This window comes from Primulina huaijiensis, chromosome 8, assembly GCF_012295235.1.
Source record: "Primulina huaijiensis isolate GDHJ02 chromosome 8, ASM1229523v2, whole genome shotgun sequence".
NCBI lineage: Eukaryota > Viridiplantae > Streptophyta > Magnoliopsida > Lamiales > Gesneriaceae > Primulina > Primulina huaijiensis.
In genome coordinates, this window is record NC_133313.1 from 22,285,333 (window position 1) to 22,302,108 (window position 16,776).

A 16,776-nucleotide genomic window follows, 5' to 3' on the forward strand; every position below is an offset into this window, starting at 1 on the left:
TGTATGAATTGTTTTTACATATGGTTGTATGTTTTTATAGCGAGAGGAATATTTTTGGTTCCATAACTTGTATATTTTTCATATTGATATTGTTATCAGGCAATTCACAAATTTAGTCCCCTAACTTGTACTTTTTCATTTTGGTCATGTTATCAGTCAACTCACGGTTTTAGTACATTAAATTGTATTTTTTTCAATTTTAGTTATTTTTCATTAGAATGTTGACATGATATGAGACACGTAAACAATATGTGGCACCGTATCAGTATTTCAGTGTCATATTAGTATTTTTTGGCGTCATATCACCATTCCAATGTAAAAAGACTAATATTAAAAAAATACAAGTTAAGATACTGATACTACGAATTGATGGATAACAAGACTAAAAATGCAAAATGTGCAAATTATGAGATAAAATGTATCCTCATATTTTGATATAAGTAATTAATCTCATTTGTCAGCCGAATATCGATTTGATTTATTTTTTCATTTTGTATAATTTAAAAAATTTCAACGTAAATTTCAGTTTTAAAAAGTTGGAAATTTTGTGTGTGTAATATTTATATTTCAGATTAGTTTTTAGTTAATATTTTAATTAATGGATATGCTTTTTGATAAAGTGCTGAATAAAATAAAAATGTAATGTGAAAAATAATTAATTTGTAAAAAAATCACATAAAATATTATTCTTATTTTCAAAATGTAAAATTAAAAAATGGCTCGCTTGTTGTGCTTTAGCAGTTAGCTCCCCTTAAAAAAAAAGCCAATGTCATAGATTTCCATTAAAATTCTCACACTTTGACACCGCACTTGGGAGCAAAATAACAATACAATATTCCCATGCAAATCATCCAATGACCTCTTCTTCTTCTTCCACCACCCTCCACCACCACCACCGTCATGCAGAACACCACGACTCCAACCCCCTATTGCCGTCGTCAACCCCATCAACACCACACTCGCCAGCCCACGTCGACGAATCACAAGAAAACACCCTCTTACACGCCATCGAAATCGAGCCGCCGCTCGATGAGTCTCCCGGCACATCCGTGCCTCCCTTTTCTTGGAAGAAGCTTTGGAAATTCACGGGTCCCGGGTTCTTGATGAGCGTCGCGTTTCTTGATCCGGGGAATTTGGAGGGTGATCTCCAGGCCGGCGCGATCGCGGGGTATTCGTTGCTATGGCTGCTGTTTTGGGCCACTGTTATGGGGCTGTTGATACAGTTACTGTCGTTGAGACTGGGGGTCGCGACAGGGCGGCATCTGGCCGAGATATGTCGGGATGAGTACCCTTTCTGGGCGGGACTGATGCTGTGGTTCATGGCTGAGGTGGCTTTGATCGGGGCGGATATCCAGGAGGTGATCGGCAGCGCGATTGCTATAAGGATACTTAGCAAAGGGGTGTTGCCTCTTTGGGCAGGTGTTCTCATTACTGCCTGCGATTGGTAAGGTTTTTTTTCCTGAATTAATTCATTGCTGTTTTTATTGTCATTATCTTCTTGATTAATAAATTAGATGAAATACCACAATAATTAAGTTAGTTTCTTGAATAATATATATCGAACCTTATCAAAATATTTTGGGAGTCCAAGGTTGAACATATGGACCATAGTTGCACGTTTAATATGGTAATACATATTTATGCATGAGAAAGTGAGATAAGATATAACTAGGTGGTTGGTATATTCAAAGAAAATGAGCGCAGAACCATAAAATAGCCTTACGAAGTTGGTTTAATGAATTTATGGTCCTTTTTATTTCAAACTGATTATGAAAGACAAAGAAATCATCATTACTTCAAAAGGTTTATATGTAATACCACCACTTGAAGATTCAAAATGAAGCTTTTTTCTTCTTTATATCTAATGGATGAGGTACTGTCATGTACAGTTTCATCTTCCTTCTTCTGGAAAACTATGGATTCAGGAAGCTTGAAGCCTTTTTTGCTGTGCTTATCTCAAGCATGGCGTTCTCGTTTGCATGGATGTTCGTCAACACAAAACCAAGTGGCCACGAACTTATAGAAGGTACTGGTTTTTGTATATTTCTTAATTTTCTTGTAAATTTTTCTTCATTGTACTTGTTCGAATAACGCATTTCTAACTAATGACCCGTTGTAGGAATTTTGATACCTAGGCTTGGCTCCAAGACAGTTCAACAAGCCGTTGGAATCATCGGTTGCGTCATCACACCTTATAATGTTTTCCTATATTCAGCTTTAGTACAGTCTAGAAAGGTTGACTTGAAAAAGAAAGGGAGAGTTCAAGAAGCCCTCAACTACTACACATACGAGTCCTTTACAGCAGTATTTGTCTCATTTATCATAAACTTGTTAGTCACAACAGTTTTTGCAAAGGGATTCTATGGTACCTCACAAGCTAGGACGATAGGTTTGGTAAATGCTGGAGAATACCTTCAAGAAAGATACGGAAGCAGCAAGTTTCCGATTCTTTACATTTGGGGCGTCGGTCTTCTAGCAGCTGGACAAAGCAGCACCATTACGGGGACATATGCTGGACAGTTTATTATGGGTGGTTTTCTGAATCTGCAGCTGAAAAGATGGCTAAGATCATTGATCACCAGAAGTTGCGCCATTTTGCCGACTATTATTGTGGCTATTGTTTTTAATCGCTCGGAGGAGTTGCTCGATGTTTTAAACGAATGGCTTAATGTGCTTCAGGCCATGCAAATACCATTTGCAGTTATACCTCTTGTCCACTTGGTGTCAAACGAACAGATTATGGGTGGATTCAAGATTGGAACTGTTTTGGAGGTATGCTTTCTGGTTTATATTATTGCCATCTATTGCTAAAATTTGACGATTCTGGCCATGGTCGAGTTGAGCTCGAGCAACATCATTCTCGAACTTGCATTCAAACTCCACTCGAGGGCATATATTATAATTACTCGTGCTAAGTTTGTTAAAACAAAAAACCACATTCATCTCTGTTATTTATCGATGCTTATGCGGGACAAGTACAACAATCAAAACACTGCACTTATCTTATCGTACCATTTAAAAGGTTTTCAGAATTGCATGTTTACATGATCTATAGATTTTGATAGAACGACAGTTGTTAGATCCTATAGAATTAGCTGAAACCACCCATTTATCATATACGAATTAAGCAAACAAATTTTTCCCAGTAATATCTTGTTTTTTCAGAGGACAGCTTGGGGTGTGTCTGCGCTGGTAATAGCAATAAATGGATACATTTTGGTGGATTTCTTCATGTCAGAGGTTCATGGATTGTTGTTTGGTATTATAATGTGCTTGGGGGCATCCTCGTACGTAGCACTTATCGTGTATCTTGTATTCCGTGGCACCAACCTCGTTTCCTGCTTCGGTTCCCATGCATTTGCTTACACTAGAACTTAGGACCATATTCAAAATCAATGAAGAATTGTGAGTTAATTACACCATAAATACATGTAGCTAGGATCCATTTTAATGAGATTTAGATAAAATAGACATATACTTTTTTGCCATGTATCTACAACTCATTACTATACTTTGTACATGGAAGAGGAAAGTTATACTATAGTTTCAATTTTTTGCTAACGTATGATTTTTTTTTTTTTTTAGTAATTTAACGATAATAACACGTATTTTAACCGATTTATGATATGAATTTCAAATTCTTGGACTTTGTATGGGACAAATATCAATAATATCAAGTTATATAATTTTAATTTATTATTATATCAAATCATTTTATACAAATCATACAATCGATCACAACCTAAATTAAAAAAGAGTTTTTGAGTTTATTATATAATTGTGACGGAGTTTTCAAATTTTATACATATCTCGTAGGTGTCGATGAATCGATATCGCACGATCGGTCCATTGGTCCAAGATTTACTCTGCCGCAAAATTAATTTTCAAGAATCTTCACCAAATGATCCCTTTTATTGCATGTGAGCATGTCTTCTCTTCTTTTTTAAAAATAAAAATAAAAATAAAATAAATATACCAAATATTTTCAACGGGTAAAACTTTCTATTATCTTTAAATTAATAAGATTTTTGTCTCAAATAAATGGTAAAAACTTTTCAGTATATAATCTATTTTGCTCGATTTGGATTAATTTTTCAGTACAAATAAGAATATTCATGCTAAACGATCGAGATCAGTTCTATAAACAAAAACTGAAAAATAGTAACAATTATTTTAGAACAATAATTAAATATCTAAAATCCACATGGGCATCGATCGATAACAACAGTTAAATTGTTTTACGATATAAAATATTCGAATTAAATTGTTATAAGTTGTTTTATTTTTTTTTAAAGAGACAGTTGCTTGAATCGATCATTGATATATATTTGTATGTTTGACTGAAATTAATGGTAGATTGATGCAATAATTAAATGGGATAGCTATAATATAACTATTTATTTTCATGCTAAAAATAAATTTTCCGTCAAATGACAAAAAATGGTTGTTATTTCGTCTCAAACCTTTTCAAGTAACTTTATTTATATCTTAAAGATTATTTATTTAGGGAAATTAAATTTTTTCCAACTAATTTGTCAAATTTTATTTTTGATGCACTAAATTTTAGTTTATAACTAAATATTAATATGATGGTAGACACATCAATAATTTATCATATTATGTCAGCACTACGGTCAAATAAAATTTTAAAAAATAAAAATCAAAGTTAATTGAAAAAAAAAAAAAATCAAACTTCGAGTAATTAATCAATCAAAATACAAAATAAAATAAATTGAATCAAAATAAAAAATAAATTAAATTTAGGGATAAAAAGAGCTACTTTCCCATTTATGTATCTGGTCAATTTGTTTAGATAAATACTGAGTCTATTGTTTTTCTACGTTTTATTAAAGAAAACCCCCAAATAAAACCCTTTCTAATTCTGAGTATCACATGGATACGCTTGGGTTCGTTGAGGAGATGGAGCGAAAAATCCCTCAAAACCTTTATCCTCCGCCGTCTCAGCCGCCGGAACATCATCTCCTCCACCCGTATTTGCACTCCCATTTCCCAGAAACTCTCACACAGAATCCTTTGATCACAAATTCCGATGTTGCAATCGAATCAGCCTTTTCAAACCTGACTGTGTCCCCAGATTTTCGATCTCATGGTCAAATGCTGTCGTCTCTTGGCCCTCTGGCTACCCATAATGGCGTTTCATCGGATAACTCTGTTCCTTTAACGACGTTTTTCGGAGAAAATCAACAGCTTGCATTCCGGGCTTGGGCTCACAGTAGTAACAATGGTGGGACCAATGGGTCTTCATTTCTTGGGGCCCGCCAAGATCTCCTTGTGGGCCCGCAAAGAACAGGTTTTTATGGTAGTGGCCCGTTCTTTGATGCAGGTGACCATCCGCTAAAATCGATGTATCATGACAGACGGCATTTTCCTGATGCTGCTTCTCACAGTTATGAGTTCTGTTACTTGCATGGCAAGCAACAATTGTCGAGAAAAGCCGATTTCGGTTTGCCATTTTCACCCTCTCCAGAACAAGGCAATTTTTCATTACCCGGTAGTTTTGACGATCATAAATTAAATAACTTTTGTAGTCCCAGATCTAGTGTGTACAATAAACAAAATTTGAACCAAAGGCAGCAACAATTGACTCTGGAAAACTTGAGGGGTAAAATTGTCCCATTAGCAAGAGATCAGATATGGAGTGATATTTTGAAGTTGAAATTGGAGGGCATGAATGAGCGAGAAATTGAGACTGTTCTATCTAAAGTGATGGAATTTTTATACGAGCTGATGAAAAATCAGTCTGGAAGTCAATTTTTTGAGAAACTTTTTGTGTTTTGCAATGAAGAACAGAGGACTAGGATCATTTTGGCCCTCACAAAGGTCCCGTTTAAGCTCGTCAATGTTTGCGTCAACTCATACGGGTATTAACCCGTAAATTTTTTGAACTTGTTAAGTTTTTACGGATGCTATTGTGGTGTATATTTTTTATATGGAGTGCGGTTGGTTCTTCAGGGCTAAAGCAATGAACATGATATTAGAGAAGCTAACCGAGCCGCAGCAAATTTCGTTGCTAATGTCTGCTCTAAGCCCTGCTGCTATTGCTTTGGCTAATGACCCCAGTGGCCAGCATGTTATCATATACTGTGTAAAATACTTCTCTGGAGAATATAATGAGGTGATAAGCAATGTTACGTGAATTTATTTCCTTGTATTAGTAAGCAAATACTCTGCCTTTCTAAGATGAGATTAGCAAGTTTCACATGTTGATTTGACAATCCTTAGTTAAGTCAATGATTGGTGCTTTAATTTCTCATATAATGTCAATAGACTATAAGAATGGAGGATAGACGTGTGTTTAAAACTTATATCGATATGTGGTGAATATTGGTGGTGCTCAATCATGGAGTCGCTTTTGTTTTTTTAAGTATTCATTGGCATATGCAGATTATTATATGTGATTCATTTACTAGCCAGAGTATAGCTTAATTTGTTTTGGAATTTCCTACAATCTGTCACGCCTTCAAACTTCATTTGCAAAAATTTGGTGATTCTGAATTATTTGATTTTATTGATGACAATGTCAATTTTGGTGATTATTTAACTTTTGTTTCTTTTTAGTTTCATGAAAATGATTGTCCGTTGAAAGTAAAGTATCTCACAAATCCTCGTTTTATTGCCTTTTTAGCCTTTGTGACTTCTCAAATATCTTGCTTGAAGGTAGTAAACAACTTTCATGGTTCTGATTTTCATCTTAATGAAACTATAAAATTTATTGTGAGATGTCTCTAATGTATTCCAAATGGAGCATGGCCAGTCCGTAATACCTTTTTATCCCACAAATTAAATACTTGATAAAAACTGTTGAAGGAAAGCATGGCTTGTCATGCTTCGCAGCCCATTGGATGTGATAGTCTGAACCCGTTACTAGTGACCCGAGACTAGATTTTTGTGGGTAAAAGTGAAATTTTAATCTTACGGAAATATTTTTTCAACTTGTAATTTATTCATTTCCGTTACACCATCGGGCATCGAAGAGTGCCATTCCACTGACAGCTGGATTTTAAATGGCTCTTATTCATGAATACTTTTGTTAACAGCTTCCACACATGTAAGAATTTACTCTGTATATCATTTAACTCTAATAGTCACAACTTCTAATATTTGTTTCTTATTTAAAGCTTACAACCTGAATTTTCCTTACATGTTTGATGTGGAAAACTGTTATCTCGTGACCTCTTGTGCTACAAAAAAAGTTGGTTGCATGGCCTTAGTAGGTGAACAGATATTGCTGTATAACCATGTGCCATCAAAAGTTTTGATTTTTTTGATGAAAAAGTGTGCATATAATGGAAACAAAGCTGTCCACGTATATCACAAGGTACCCAGGCATCATTGTTGACTTCCTGATTTGCATATAATTACTTGATATCATTTTTCTCCTTTCCAAGATTTGTATTTCAAAACCGCTAGTATTGGCATAACTTATTTCGATCAGCTGGATCAGCAATTGAACATTGGATTTCACTTGGCAGCATCTTTTAAATGAGATAGCAGACAACTGCTTAAAACTAGCAACCAACAGAAGTGGTGTTGCGTGCTTCAGTCATGCGTGGAAAACCATCATGGACAAGCTAGAGATCGGTTGATTAGTGAGATAATAGTTAATGCCGTGCATTTGGCTGGAGATCCCTTTGGGTTTGATGCCAAAAACACCTTTGCTTATTCTATGTATCCCAAGTTTTATTTTTTGTTACAATGTCTGATACTATATTCTTCAACCATGTCTAGCAACTATGTGGTGCAACACCTTCTTGGAATGAGGATACCTGAAGTCGCAGCAGATCTTTATAAACGGTTCCAAGGATATTTTGCATCTCTCTCGTGCAACAAATATGCTAGTAATGTTGTGGAAAAAATTTTATTTCATTATGGACAAATGCATGCTGCTTCAATAACAATGGAGCTTTTAATGAGTCCCTATGCGACAAAGCTTCTAGTGGATCCTTTTGGGAATTTCGTCATTCAATCAGCCTTAAAAAATTCTAAGGTTAGATGATCTAATTTCCTTTAATTGACAGTTTTTTGAGAACATAATGATTTATCTCTTGTAATGTGAACATTTTTAGTTTATCTGCAGCAACCACCCAAAGTTTAAATGTTGAAATTATCATTGATTGTGCTACTATAGATTGATCTAGTTAAGCTCGAGTCAACGCCGTAAATATTTACAAGCTCTAGCTTAAGTTCTACGAGCTCATTCAAAGTCTCAAGTATTGCTTGAATTAGAGATAACAAGCTTATCCCATCAGTAATTTTTTTATCAATCACCAATTTAATGTTATAATTATCAGATAGTTTATATAAAATTAAAAAATTATGCTCGTAATATGTCAAAGACTAACTTGCGGAGGTTCTTTTTAGTTTTTACTTTTTACAGTGTATTATTATGTATACCGGAATGGTATCTGCTACTTTAACTGGAGATTTTCGTTCAGATGGCATCCAACAAATTGCAAATGGATTAAGACTTTAAGCATCATTAGAACAAAAGAAATCTCGAGGGTAGCAAAATAATCCGGTCGTATCTAGTTTGCTTCACATTTGGGTGGATCCAGTTACTGTCCTTGTAGTTGGTTTATGATCTTTCGAGACAAATTTTCTCTGTTCTTGTTAACGTATACCAATAAACGTTTCACTGTTTGATCTGGGAAGATTTAGCTTGAGCTTTGAGTTTATGTTATATATTACTTCTTATTGTGCAAGAGTAGGGACACGCCCATGATGCTCTGAGGAAATTGATCCAAATGAATGCAGCATCCATGCAAAGCATTCTCTACGGAAGAAAGATCCTTGAATATCTGGAAAAGCGGAAGCAACATAATGCATAGTATGTGTGTAAAAAGATGTCAGAAGTTGGAGGCAGGTTCGGATTTGTTTATTTTCATGAGTTCAAAACCTTTTTATGAAGGTAGAAGCATCAGGAGGTGGCCAGTTGTTTCATGTTATTTTCGTTACCGCACATTTATGACTTAACTTATCAATGTAGAGAAACCTAGAATGTTGTTTATTTGATGTTGTATGTTTGATGGCTGAATTGCATGCATGATTGTGAATTTTATCTTAGGATATTAATTTGATGGTCACTTTTGTAAAAGTTTAAAATTGGAAGATGTTAGAATCGTGTGAGACATGATAATATTTTTTAGTTTTCTTGCGACTTGTCCCACACAATATTATGAATATCTTTTTGAATGGATATTTCACTGACTTAGGAGCAATAATATTGACAAATTTTTATACCATTATAGGTGTTATCTTATTAATGCCGAACATATGGAATTGGAAATCTTCGTATCATCAGCTTGTGTATATGTTCTTATGTATTGTATTTACACTTTCATTTGTGAATAAATTATACACATTAATTAAAAAAAGTCCAATTTATATATAGTTTTTCAAGTATGGCCATTTATGATTATTTTAACAAGTACATTTTCCTTAAATAACCCATATACCCACGTTTCCACACTACATAAATTTATTGTGACAGTTATATAATTTGACTATACAATTTAATAATTTCAATTACCGTAATTTTGTCAAAGCTATTTAATTTCCATCACTAAATTATAAGCATTTGGTGAAACAAATTTGCAAGTTATCCACCGCCATTTGCGCCACCACAGTCACGACTATCATAATCTTTTATTTACCTTTGCTCCTTTATGTATATATGTACATAGGACGATCTTGATATTTTCCCGGTCTCATTGATCCATTTTGATATATTCATCCAAAATAAAAGAATAACAAGGACCAAGAAGCATTTGTAGATATGATAATAATGGGATAATGCTTTGGCTATCGACAAGAGAGAGTGCATGTGAGCCTTTTATTACATAGTATGTATGTTACCCGTTTGGCTTTGACTTCATTTCTTATCTAGTAAGAAGATTTATGATATATCGAATGTGTTGCACATATATAATTAAATTATCTTTTGGATCTTGATATTTTATGTTGAATTCAGACGATCATATGAACGTCTTGTATAAAATACATATGGAGTTACTCCCAACATAGTATAAACAAAGTCCTATTTTACTATCATATCGTACTCTCCAATTTTTTTAATCGTATATATAAATTAAAATTATAGCTATAACTCTATTATCTCTATAGACTAATTAAGGTAATAATAATTCCATAAAATTGACTCTGAAAGTGTATTCACGGGCAATGAAAATCCTCGTACATGATATGGATTCGATAATTGAAAGATGGTCTCTTGCTTTTCTCTATTAGGGATTTTTTTTTAATGAATATATAAAATAGTCATACATGAAAGTTTTTAAAGGATAGATTTGATAATATGAAATTTCATATCCATTATTTTTTGATACGTAATAATAACAAGGAAGTCATATTATACACATCAGTCGCACTGGGCGAGTTCACGCTAGCCACATATAAGTGAGTTGGATTCTTGTAAATCATAATATTTTCTCACCAAGTGAAATCGCACTCACTGATACAATAACTTTTTTTTTAAAAAAACGTCAAAACCGACAACCAATTCTACAGGTTTAACTTTGTAGCTCAAAAGCCAGTGTCATTTTCACTAGAAAATTATGTCGCACCTTTTCTAAACTTGAATAACTTTCTCAAGTAAACAATCATTTTCCTTCAAATATAGAATGTAAACACAAATCCCATACTTCATTAGTTCTAATAATACAATAATCATATGTTTCATAAATTTATGCTTGTTTGTGCATCTGACCGATAAAAATGGTTTGTCTATAAAATTGGTGCATCGTTTGGATTTTTTTTACTCCAATAGAAAAGATAAAGAATAATAAAATGACCAAATCCAAATGATATGAATTAACCAAGGTAACGTATGAGAGTATTAATTGTAGTCATGCAGCAAGTGATCGTCACTCGAGTGGAGAAACAATTAAACTTCTATTCTATTTTGGCTACAAAGTCAAAGTCTAAATTAGTTTTGACTTGCTAGTATGAGTGAGCTGTTTAATTATCCCAAATTTTTTAGTTTATGTTACAAGATACATTCAACATTCTCTCCATTCTTTGTGTACCTTAATCGCGATCCAAAAGAGTTTTTCAAGTTGATGAAATAGGCGAGTTTGCCTAATGTAGTCACCACATTATTGTATTAGCCTATTATTCTCTTAACATATATCGAAGAATAAAAACAGAGAAAATATAATTTATCAAAAAAAAACATAGAAACTCTAATTATCAACTACACTTAAAAAATATAACTTTTGTTGTACTGGAAAATGTTTGACTTCTAATTTTAAAAAAAAATTACAAAGAAAAGATTAAAGCTTCTGCTTTTAAATCAAATCCACTTTTAGTGTGTATGTATATAGTAAGTAATTTTTGACCCGTAGGTGTAGCCGAGTTGGTACTCGGGTGGCAGATTTGACCCAATAACCGATGTTCGAGTCCTCTGAGAGATTCATTCTACTTGGATAAACAGAATCTGAGAGACGTTTCGATCACCGTGATTTGCCTCTCTCCACAAGCTTGTGGCGACGGTGGAGGGGCGCCTGGGGTGGGCAATTCCAAAATTTTTTTGCCCCAATATAGTACGTACATTTTTATGAAGTGTATATATATACACAATTGGAGGACGAAAGAAAATGTTTTACTTCTTCTAAACGTGAGCAATTCGCTCCCTTTTCCTCTTTTTTCTTTTGCTGAGTGAGTGTACAAACTATATGTAAACCATCCCAGCTGCTACTCCCATTTTTCTTTTCTCGTTTCCCTTCTTCACTCACTCTGCCTTTTATTTTCTCCACTTGGCAACAAGGACCGTTCTGTAAGATTGCTGCGACTATGGAGAGAAAGCAGGGATTTTTCTCGGCTTTGAAGGAGGAAGTGGTACGTGGGCTATCCCCTGGTATATAAAAAAATATGATTTGTGATTTTGCATGGCGAGTAGATTAAGTAGATCGCCATAATATTGCAAGTCATTAATATAATATAAGCTACGGTGAAGATTACTATTTTTGAGCAATGTAAATGCTTATTTAATTTAAGATAACATTTTGCTGGTGAAAATGAATTCTGGCGATTCGACAATGATCGAACAAGATGTACGTACGTACTCGATAACTCAAAAGTTAAAGGAACATCCGCGTTATTACTAGGGATCGAACAAGATGTAAGTACGTACCCAATTGCCATTAGCTCCGCCTTGGCTTTACGTTAGTCCCTGCTCCTATAAACTCACTAATAGCCAAGATTAAAGAGCCACAAGCGAGCTCCGATCACATTCGCATTTAGTTTAAAAATATTAGAATGTGGTTTGAGCTATCTAACAATAGTCATCTTTATCCTTCCCGGTGTGAAATCCGACCACCCAAAGAAATCTGCAGCGCCTAATGCTCCTAATCATTCCACCAAAAATCATGTACATTTGATACCAATGATGCTCCAATTACGTTTTGTGAAAATTTCAGACACCAAACGATTACACCCATTGGGAAACAACCGATTAATTATAATCTTACTTTAATCGTGAAAATTTGGAACAAAAATACAGTCAAGTGCAGTATAGACGCACCGGAAAACAACTTAAAGTCACCTTACACTAAGGAGCAAAACACAGCAGCAAAGCAGTCAAGAGATCTTTCAAGGGGTATCGCTGTTTCTGCACTTTTGGGCGATTTGAGGGGTACGTGCGACGCAGCATTAGTTGGCGCACCTTCTGCAAGTAATTTGCAAAGAAGCTCTCGTGCAACCATTACTTCCACCATAGCAGCAACTGCGTTATGAGTACATAGAAAAGCCATGTGTGAGAATCAAGGAAAAGTTCAAGTTCAACTTTGGCACGACCAGAGTTGAAGTAAATAAGAGGGAACCCTTCTTGGTTAAAACAAACATGATTTGGAAAAAAAAATATTGAAGCATAGTGAACAACCTCCAGGAACAACACAAAAATCATGGTCTTCTCCAGTTGTGGGTTCCACCATGTGTTTGTCCCTACTCACGGTATTCTTCACCATCTGCATAAATGTAACACAAGATATCACTAAAAAAGAATCAAGCATATGTTCAAGAAATTGTGGTTTTCAAATTTGCATGGGACAAGCCTCGACAGGCGAGAAATTTCAAAAACTTTTTAATGAGAGAATTGCACAATAAAGGTTGCTTTGGATAGAACCTGATTCCAGTTAAACTGAGAGAGAGTGACACAATTTTGTTTTTTCTTTGACATAATAGATCTTTTCATTTAAAAAGTATCACGTTAATATGGTCATACCCACCTGGAGTTGATCGACGTTCAATATTTATTAGATACAATTCGTTTAAATGGCAATCGGTGACGTTCGTTGGCAAAGCCAATGATTTACAACAAAATTTGACATGATAATTGGAAAAAAAGCTAGAGTTGCAGCCTGCTACCTTTGTCCTGATTCTTCTCCAACCTATTTATGCAATTCACTCTGTTTATTTATGAAGAATACCAACTCATAGTTATTTTTGGGTAAGACTGCCGATGCCTAATAAATTTTGGATATCTAAAAGAGCACGAGCAGGCAAAGCTCACTTCATCATCTTGGCTCGGTCATTTTGACCCACCAAGCAATGCAATCTAGTGTCTAGTGATATAAACTGTTCAAGAATTCTAAATTTCCGAGAAAAAACTTCAGAAACAAGTGTGCAAAGGAAAAAATCTTTAAGAGAGAAAGAGAGATGACATACATAGCTTAGGATTTTTGGCCTGACAGCTATTCTCATTTTAATGATCCCACCCTGAACATGTATAGGAATCATTAAAAATAGCAAACTTTGAAAGCTGATATGTAACCCTATACATGTGGTTCTCAATTTTTTTTAAAAAAAAAATCAATACCTGTATCCCACCAGATTGGCCAGACTTATCGCTATACTCACTGCCTGGTAGAGTTTCCATGAAAGAATATTAAATTTTAATGCATGCGCTTAGCTAAGTTGAATAATTTACAAAACAATTGAAAGCAATCATCCGGACATCAAAAGGAATTTAAATCCAAAACACGTAAGATTTCACACCTGTGAATCCTCTGCCAATTTCAAAACCCTCTGTTAAAGAAATACTCATAACACCTTTGGCCAGCACTGCTGCAATTTCTTGAAAGGCCTTAGATCCACGACTCTAAAAGGATAAACATGCGTTAAGAGGATTCATATATAAAAAATCTAAAATTTGATAGGGTTGAGGATAAAGCGTTACCCGTGGAAAATTCCTGACAATGCAGGTGACCGTGCCTCCAACAGAATCACCTCTCACTCTAACAGCATTAATGGCAGCAATCATTTTCTGCTCATACTCTGGATTTGGGCACCTTATAGTACTACCTTTTATCTGGCAAGATTTTGATGACAAGAAACATTACTGCACCAAGATTGTCCAAGAGATGATCATATGAAAATACAAGCTAGGCATAAAATATAAGTACTCTATAGGCTAATAGGCAAGATGGAGAAACAAAACATCTGCCGAGTATGTCCATATATATATATTTATACCTGGCAATGTGTCAAGGTTTCATGATCAACCACACTTTCAGGAAGTACAACTTTGTGCACTTGTGAAACATAAGCAAGAACCTAAAGAAAAAACATCATAACAAAAACGGTCAGACAAGAAAAAAACTTAGTTGCATAATCAAATAAGCATTTTCATATATCTCTATAGTATTGTTAATTTCATTAATTAATGTATTTTCTTGGGATTAGGAAACCAATAATAAGAACAAGAAAAATAAAGACAGAAATTAACGTTGAATATAACTAGCACACGAATAAATTATTTTCGATTTTTACACACAACTTGTGATGTCCAAATAAATTTCTCAACATGAAAGATATTGGAGTCAAGTGATCAATATCATTCAATCATTACCACTCAAAAGAGGCTAGTAGAAAACCACTATACCATGAAAATGTTGAAAAGGTATGTGAAAAATAATGCACGGGCTCTATAAAAACATAGAGTAAACAGCTAAATGTGAATGCATAAAAGTTCAATAATATCATATTTATATATGTATATACATATTCCTGCTACTAATCTTGTGTTCAAATGCAAAACTTACTTCAGTTCCTGCATACTTTTTTAAGAGATGCTCGGCGAGAACTCCACCGGCCACTTTTGCAGATCCAGATATCTCACCACCCTGAATTTTGAGGGACACAGTAAAGTAAACCAAGACGTTGAGTAAGAGGTAAGACTTATGAATCATTCGTGAAGCATATACCAGAAGATTAAATAACTTTTCGAGCACTGCCAAATTAACACTAACACTACTTGATTGGAAGACATGCTACCTGCATTGATCTCAAGCTATACGCACGAGATGGTCTACAAGCTTGGGAAGTTTCACTGTAGGCCTGAAAATAAAAAATAGCATAAGAAATTAATATCAAAGTAGCTCTTAAGTAGTACACCGGCCAATTTATGCTTATTTGATCCGCATTGGGGACTTTACCTTGATTGGAGATCCAATGGTTAACCCTGCCGTAAGTAGATGAAACGTTAGTCCAATTTCCAGAATATATACAACAAGCATTAACTGAGCTCATGCTATTTAAACCAATTAAAACTTGGTCGCTGCAAAAGAATATTTGATGGTACCGATGTTTCGAATTACAAGAAAGTGGATCATCAAAGTTTCGAGAAAGCAGAGTAATTTAGTAACCGAGGCGTTTGAGTTGGGATCTGCGAGATGGAAGCTGGACGATGTTTGGAGACGGAAGAAGAGATGGCGAGTGGAGGGATCCGGCAGAGGCATATGGAGCTCCGAGGAAAGGGTTGGTGAGGGACGCGGCCATGTTTCCTACGTCGTTTGAAGGCGTGCGTGATAACCAGTGATAGTTTCGTTGTTCGATGAAGACATATATATAGGGAAAAGGTGGGATCATCGTTTATGTATGGAAAATTATACCATGAATGTTAAAACAAGCTAAAATCTTTTTTAGATTTGTTAAAGATTAAAACGTAGAGACAAATCGTGAAATTTCCAATTTTTTTATTTTCTAAATCTTTGTTCGAATCCAATTCTAATTTAATCATTCTGTTTCCAAAATATTTTCAAATGAAGGAATTTCTAGCCAAGTATATTACTTTCCAAAAGCATTTTAAGTAAATATAATAAAATATATATCTTTTTTTGTATCTAACTCCATTATATTTATCAAGTGTTAATCCTATATATGCATGCATATACCACTTTTGATATTCCGGACCTTTACTTGCTGGTACAATGTTTGTTTAGTTAGGACACTCGTCATTCAATTATTTGGAAGAGGATTATAAAATAACTGTAAGGAATATTGTTCGACAGATGAGAGTTAATATTATAACAATAATGTAAAATTGTAAATTTGTGTTTTATCAAAATTAAGTGTTATGTCAAATGTTACAACATTTGAGACAACATGCAGCGGAATATTAAAGTTTGTAACACAAATTCACTTTAAATAAACAGATGGACAAGATTAAATTTGCACAAGTATAAATACTTGTGCGGTGCCTCAGAGCAAAAATTAATCACTAGAAACCCAAAACGTTTACACAAAAACCAATCACTAGTGACTAAGACTAAAATCAATTTTCTCAACACGTTGAGAAAATAAAAACTTTCTAAAATAACCAAGAGTATTAAAATGTCAACAAGAAAGCAAAAAACGTGATGTCAAAAGAAGAGCCACGAAAACGATCTTCAGCCAACTTCGTTACAGATGTTTCCAGCATTCAAGACAACACGCTGGTCACCACTCTTTCAGTCAGCAACG

The 16,776-nt window shown here is 34.5% G+C and overlaps 3 protein-coding genes across 6 annotated transcripts; 2 read left to right on the forward strand and 1 right to left on the reverse strand.

The window, feature by feature from the left end:
* The first annotated feature begins 820 nt into the window (after positions 1 to 820).
* On the forward strand, positions 821 to 3,522 carry LOC140983415 (metal transporter Nramp3.2-like). Its single transcript, XM_073450465.1, has 4 exons — positions 821 to 1,444; positions 1,890 to 2,026; positions 2,120 to 2,772; positions 3,166 to 3,522. The coding sequence occupies exons 1-4, from the start codon at positions 855 to 857 to the stop codon at positions 3,376 to 3,378; spliced, it is 1,593 nt and encodes a 530-aa protein (XP_073306566.1). The 5' UTR covers positions 821 to 854; the 3' UTR covers positions 3,379 to 3,522.
* A 2,135-nt stretch (positions 3,523 to 5,657) lies between these two features.
* LOC140983583 (pumilio homolog 11-like) lies at positions 5,658 to 9,169 on the forward strand. Of its 2 annotated transcripts, none has more exons than XM_073450674.1 (5): positions 5,658 to 5,882; positions 5,974 to 6,136; positions 7,494 to 7,656; positions 7,750 to 8,008; positions 8,730 to 9,169. In XM_073450674.1, exons 1-3 carry the CDS (start codon positions 5,689 to 5,691, stop codon positions 7,605 to 7,607), a joined length of 471 nt encoding a protein of 156 aa, XP_073306775.1. In that variant the 5' UTR covers positions 5,658 to 5,688; the 3' UTR covers positions 7,608 to 7,656; positions 7,750 to 8,008; positions 8,730 to 9,169. The 2 variants fall into 2 exon arrangements, with proteins under 2 accessions (XP_073306775.1, XP_073306776.1); XM_073450675.1 differs by having other exon boundaries at positions 7,494 to 7,621.
* A 2,027-nt stretch (positions 9,170 to 11,196) lies between these two features.
* On the reverse strand, positions 11,197 to 15,885 carry LOC140982205 (chorismate synthase 1, chloroplastic-like). Of its 3 annotated transcripts, none has more exons than XM_073448628.1 (11): positions 15,681 to 15,819; positions 15,471 to 15,592; positions 15,310 to 15,372; positions 15,078 to 15,158; positions 14,509 to 14,589; positions 14,213 to 14,344; positions 14,032 to 14,134; positions 13,853 to 13,896; positions 13,702 to 13,752; positions 12,917 to 13,001; positions 11,200 to 12,760 (listed from the first exon to the last, which is right to left on the reverse strand). In XM_073448628.1, exons 2-11 carry the CDS (start codon positions 15,549 to 15,551, stop codon positions 12,582 to 12,584), a joined length of 900 nt encoding a protein of 299 aa, XP_073304729.1. In that variant the 5' UTR covers positions 15,552 to 15,592; positions 15,681 to 15,819; the 3' UTR covers positions 11,200 to 12,581. The 3 variants fall into 3 exon arrangements, with proteins under 3 accessions (XP_073304730.1, XP_073304729.1, XP_073304728.1); XM_073448627.1 differs by having other exon boundaries at positions 11,202 to 12,760; positions 15,471 to 15,496; positions 15,681 to 15,884; XM_073448629.1 differs by lacking the exon at positions 15,078 to 15,158 and having other exon boundaries at positions 11,197 to 12,760; positions 15,471 to 15,496; positions 15,681 to 15,885.
* Positions 15,886 to 16,776: the final 891 nt, after the last annotated feature.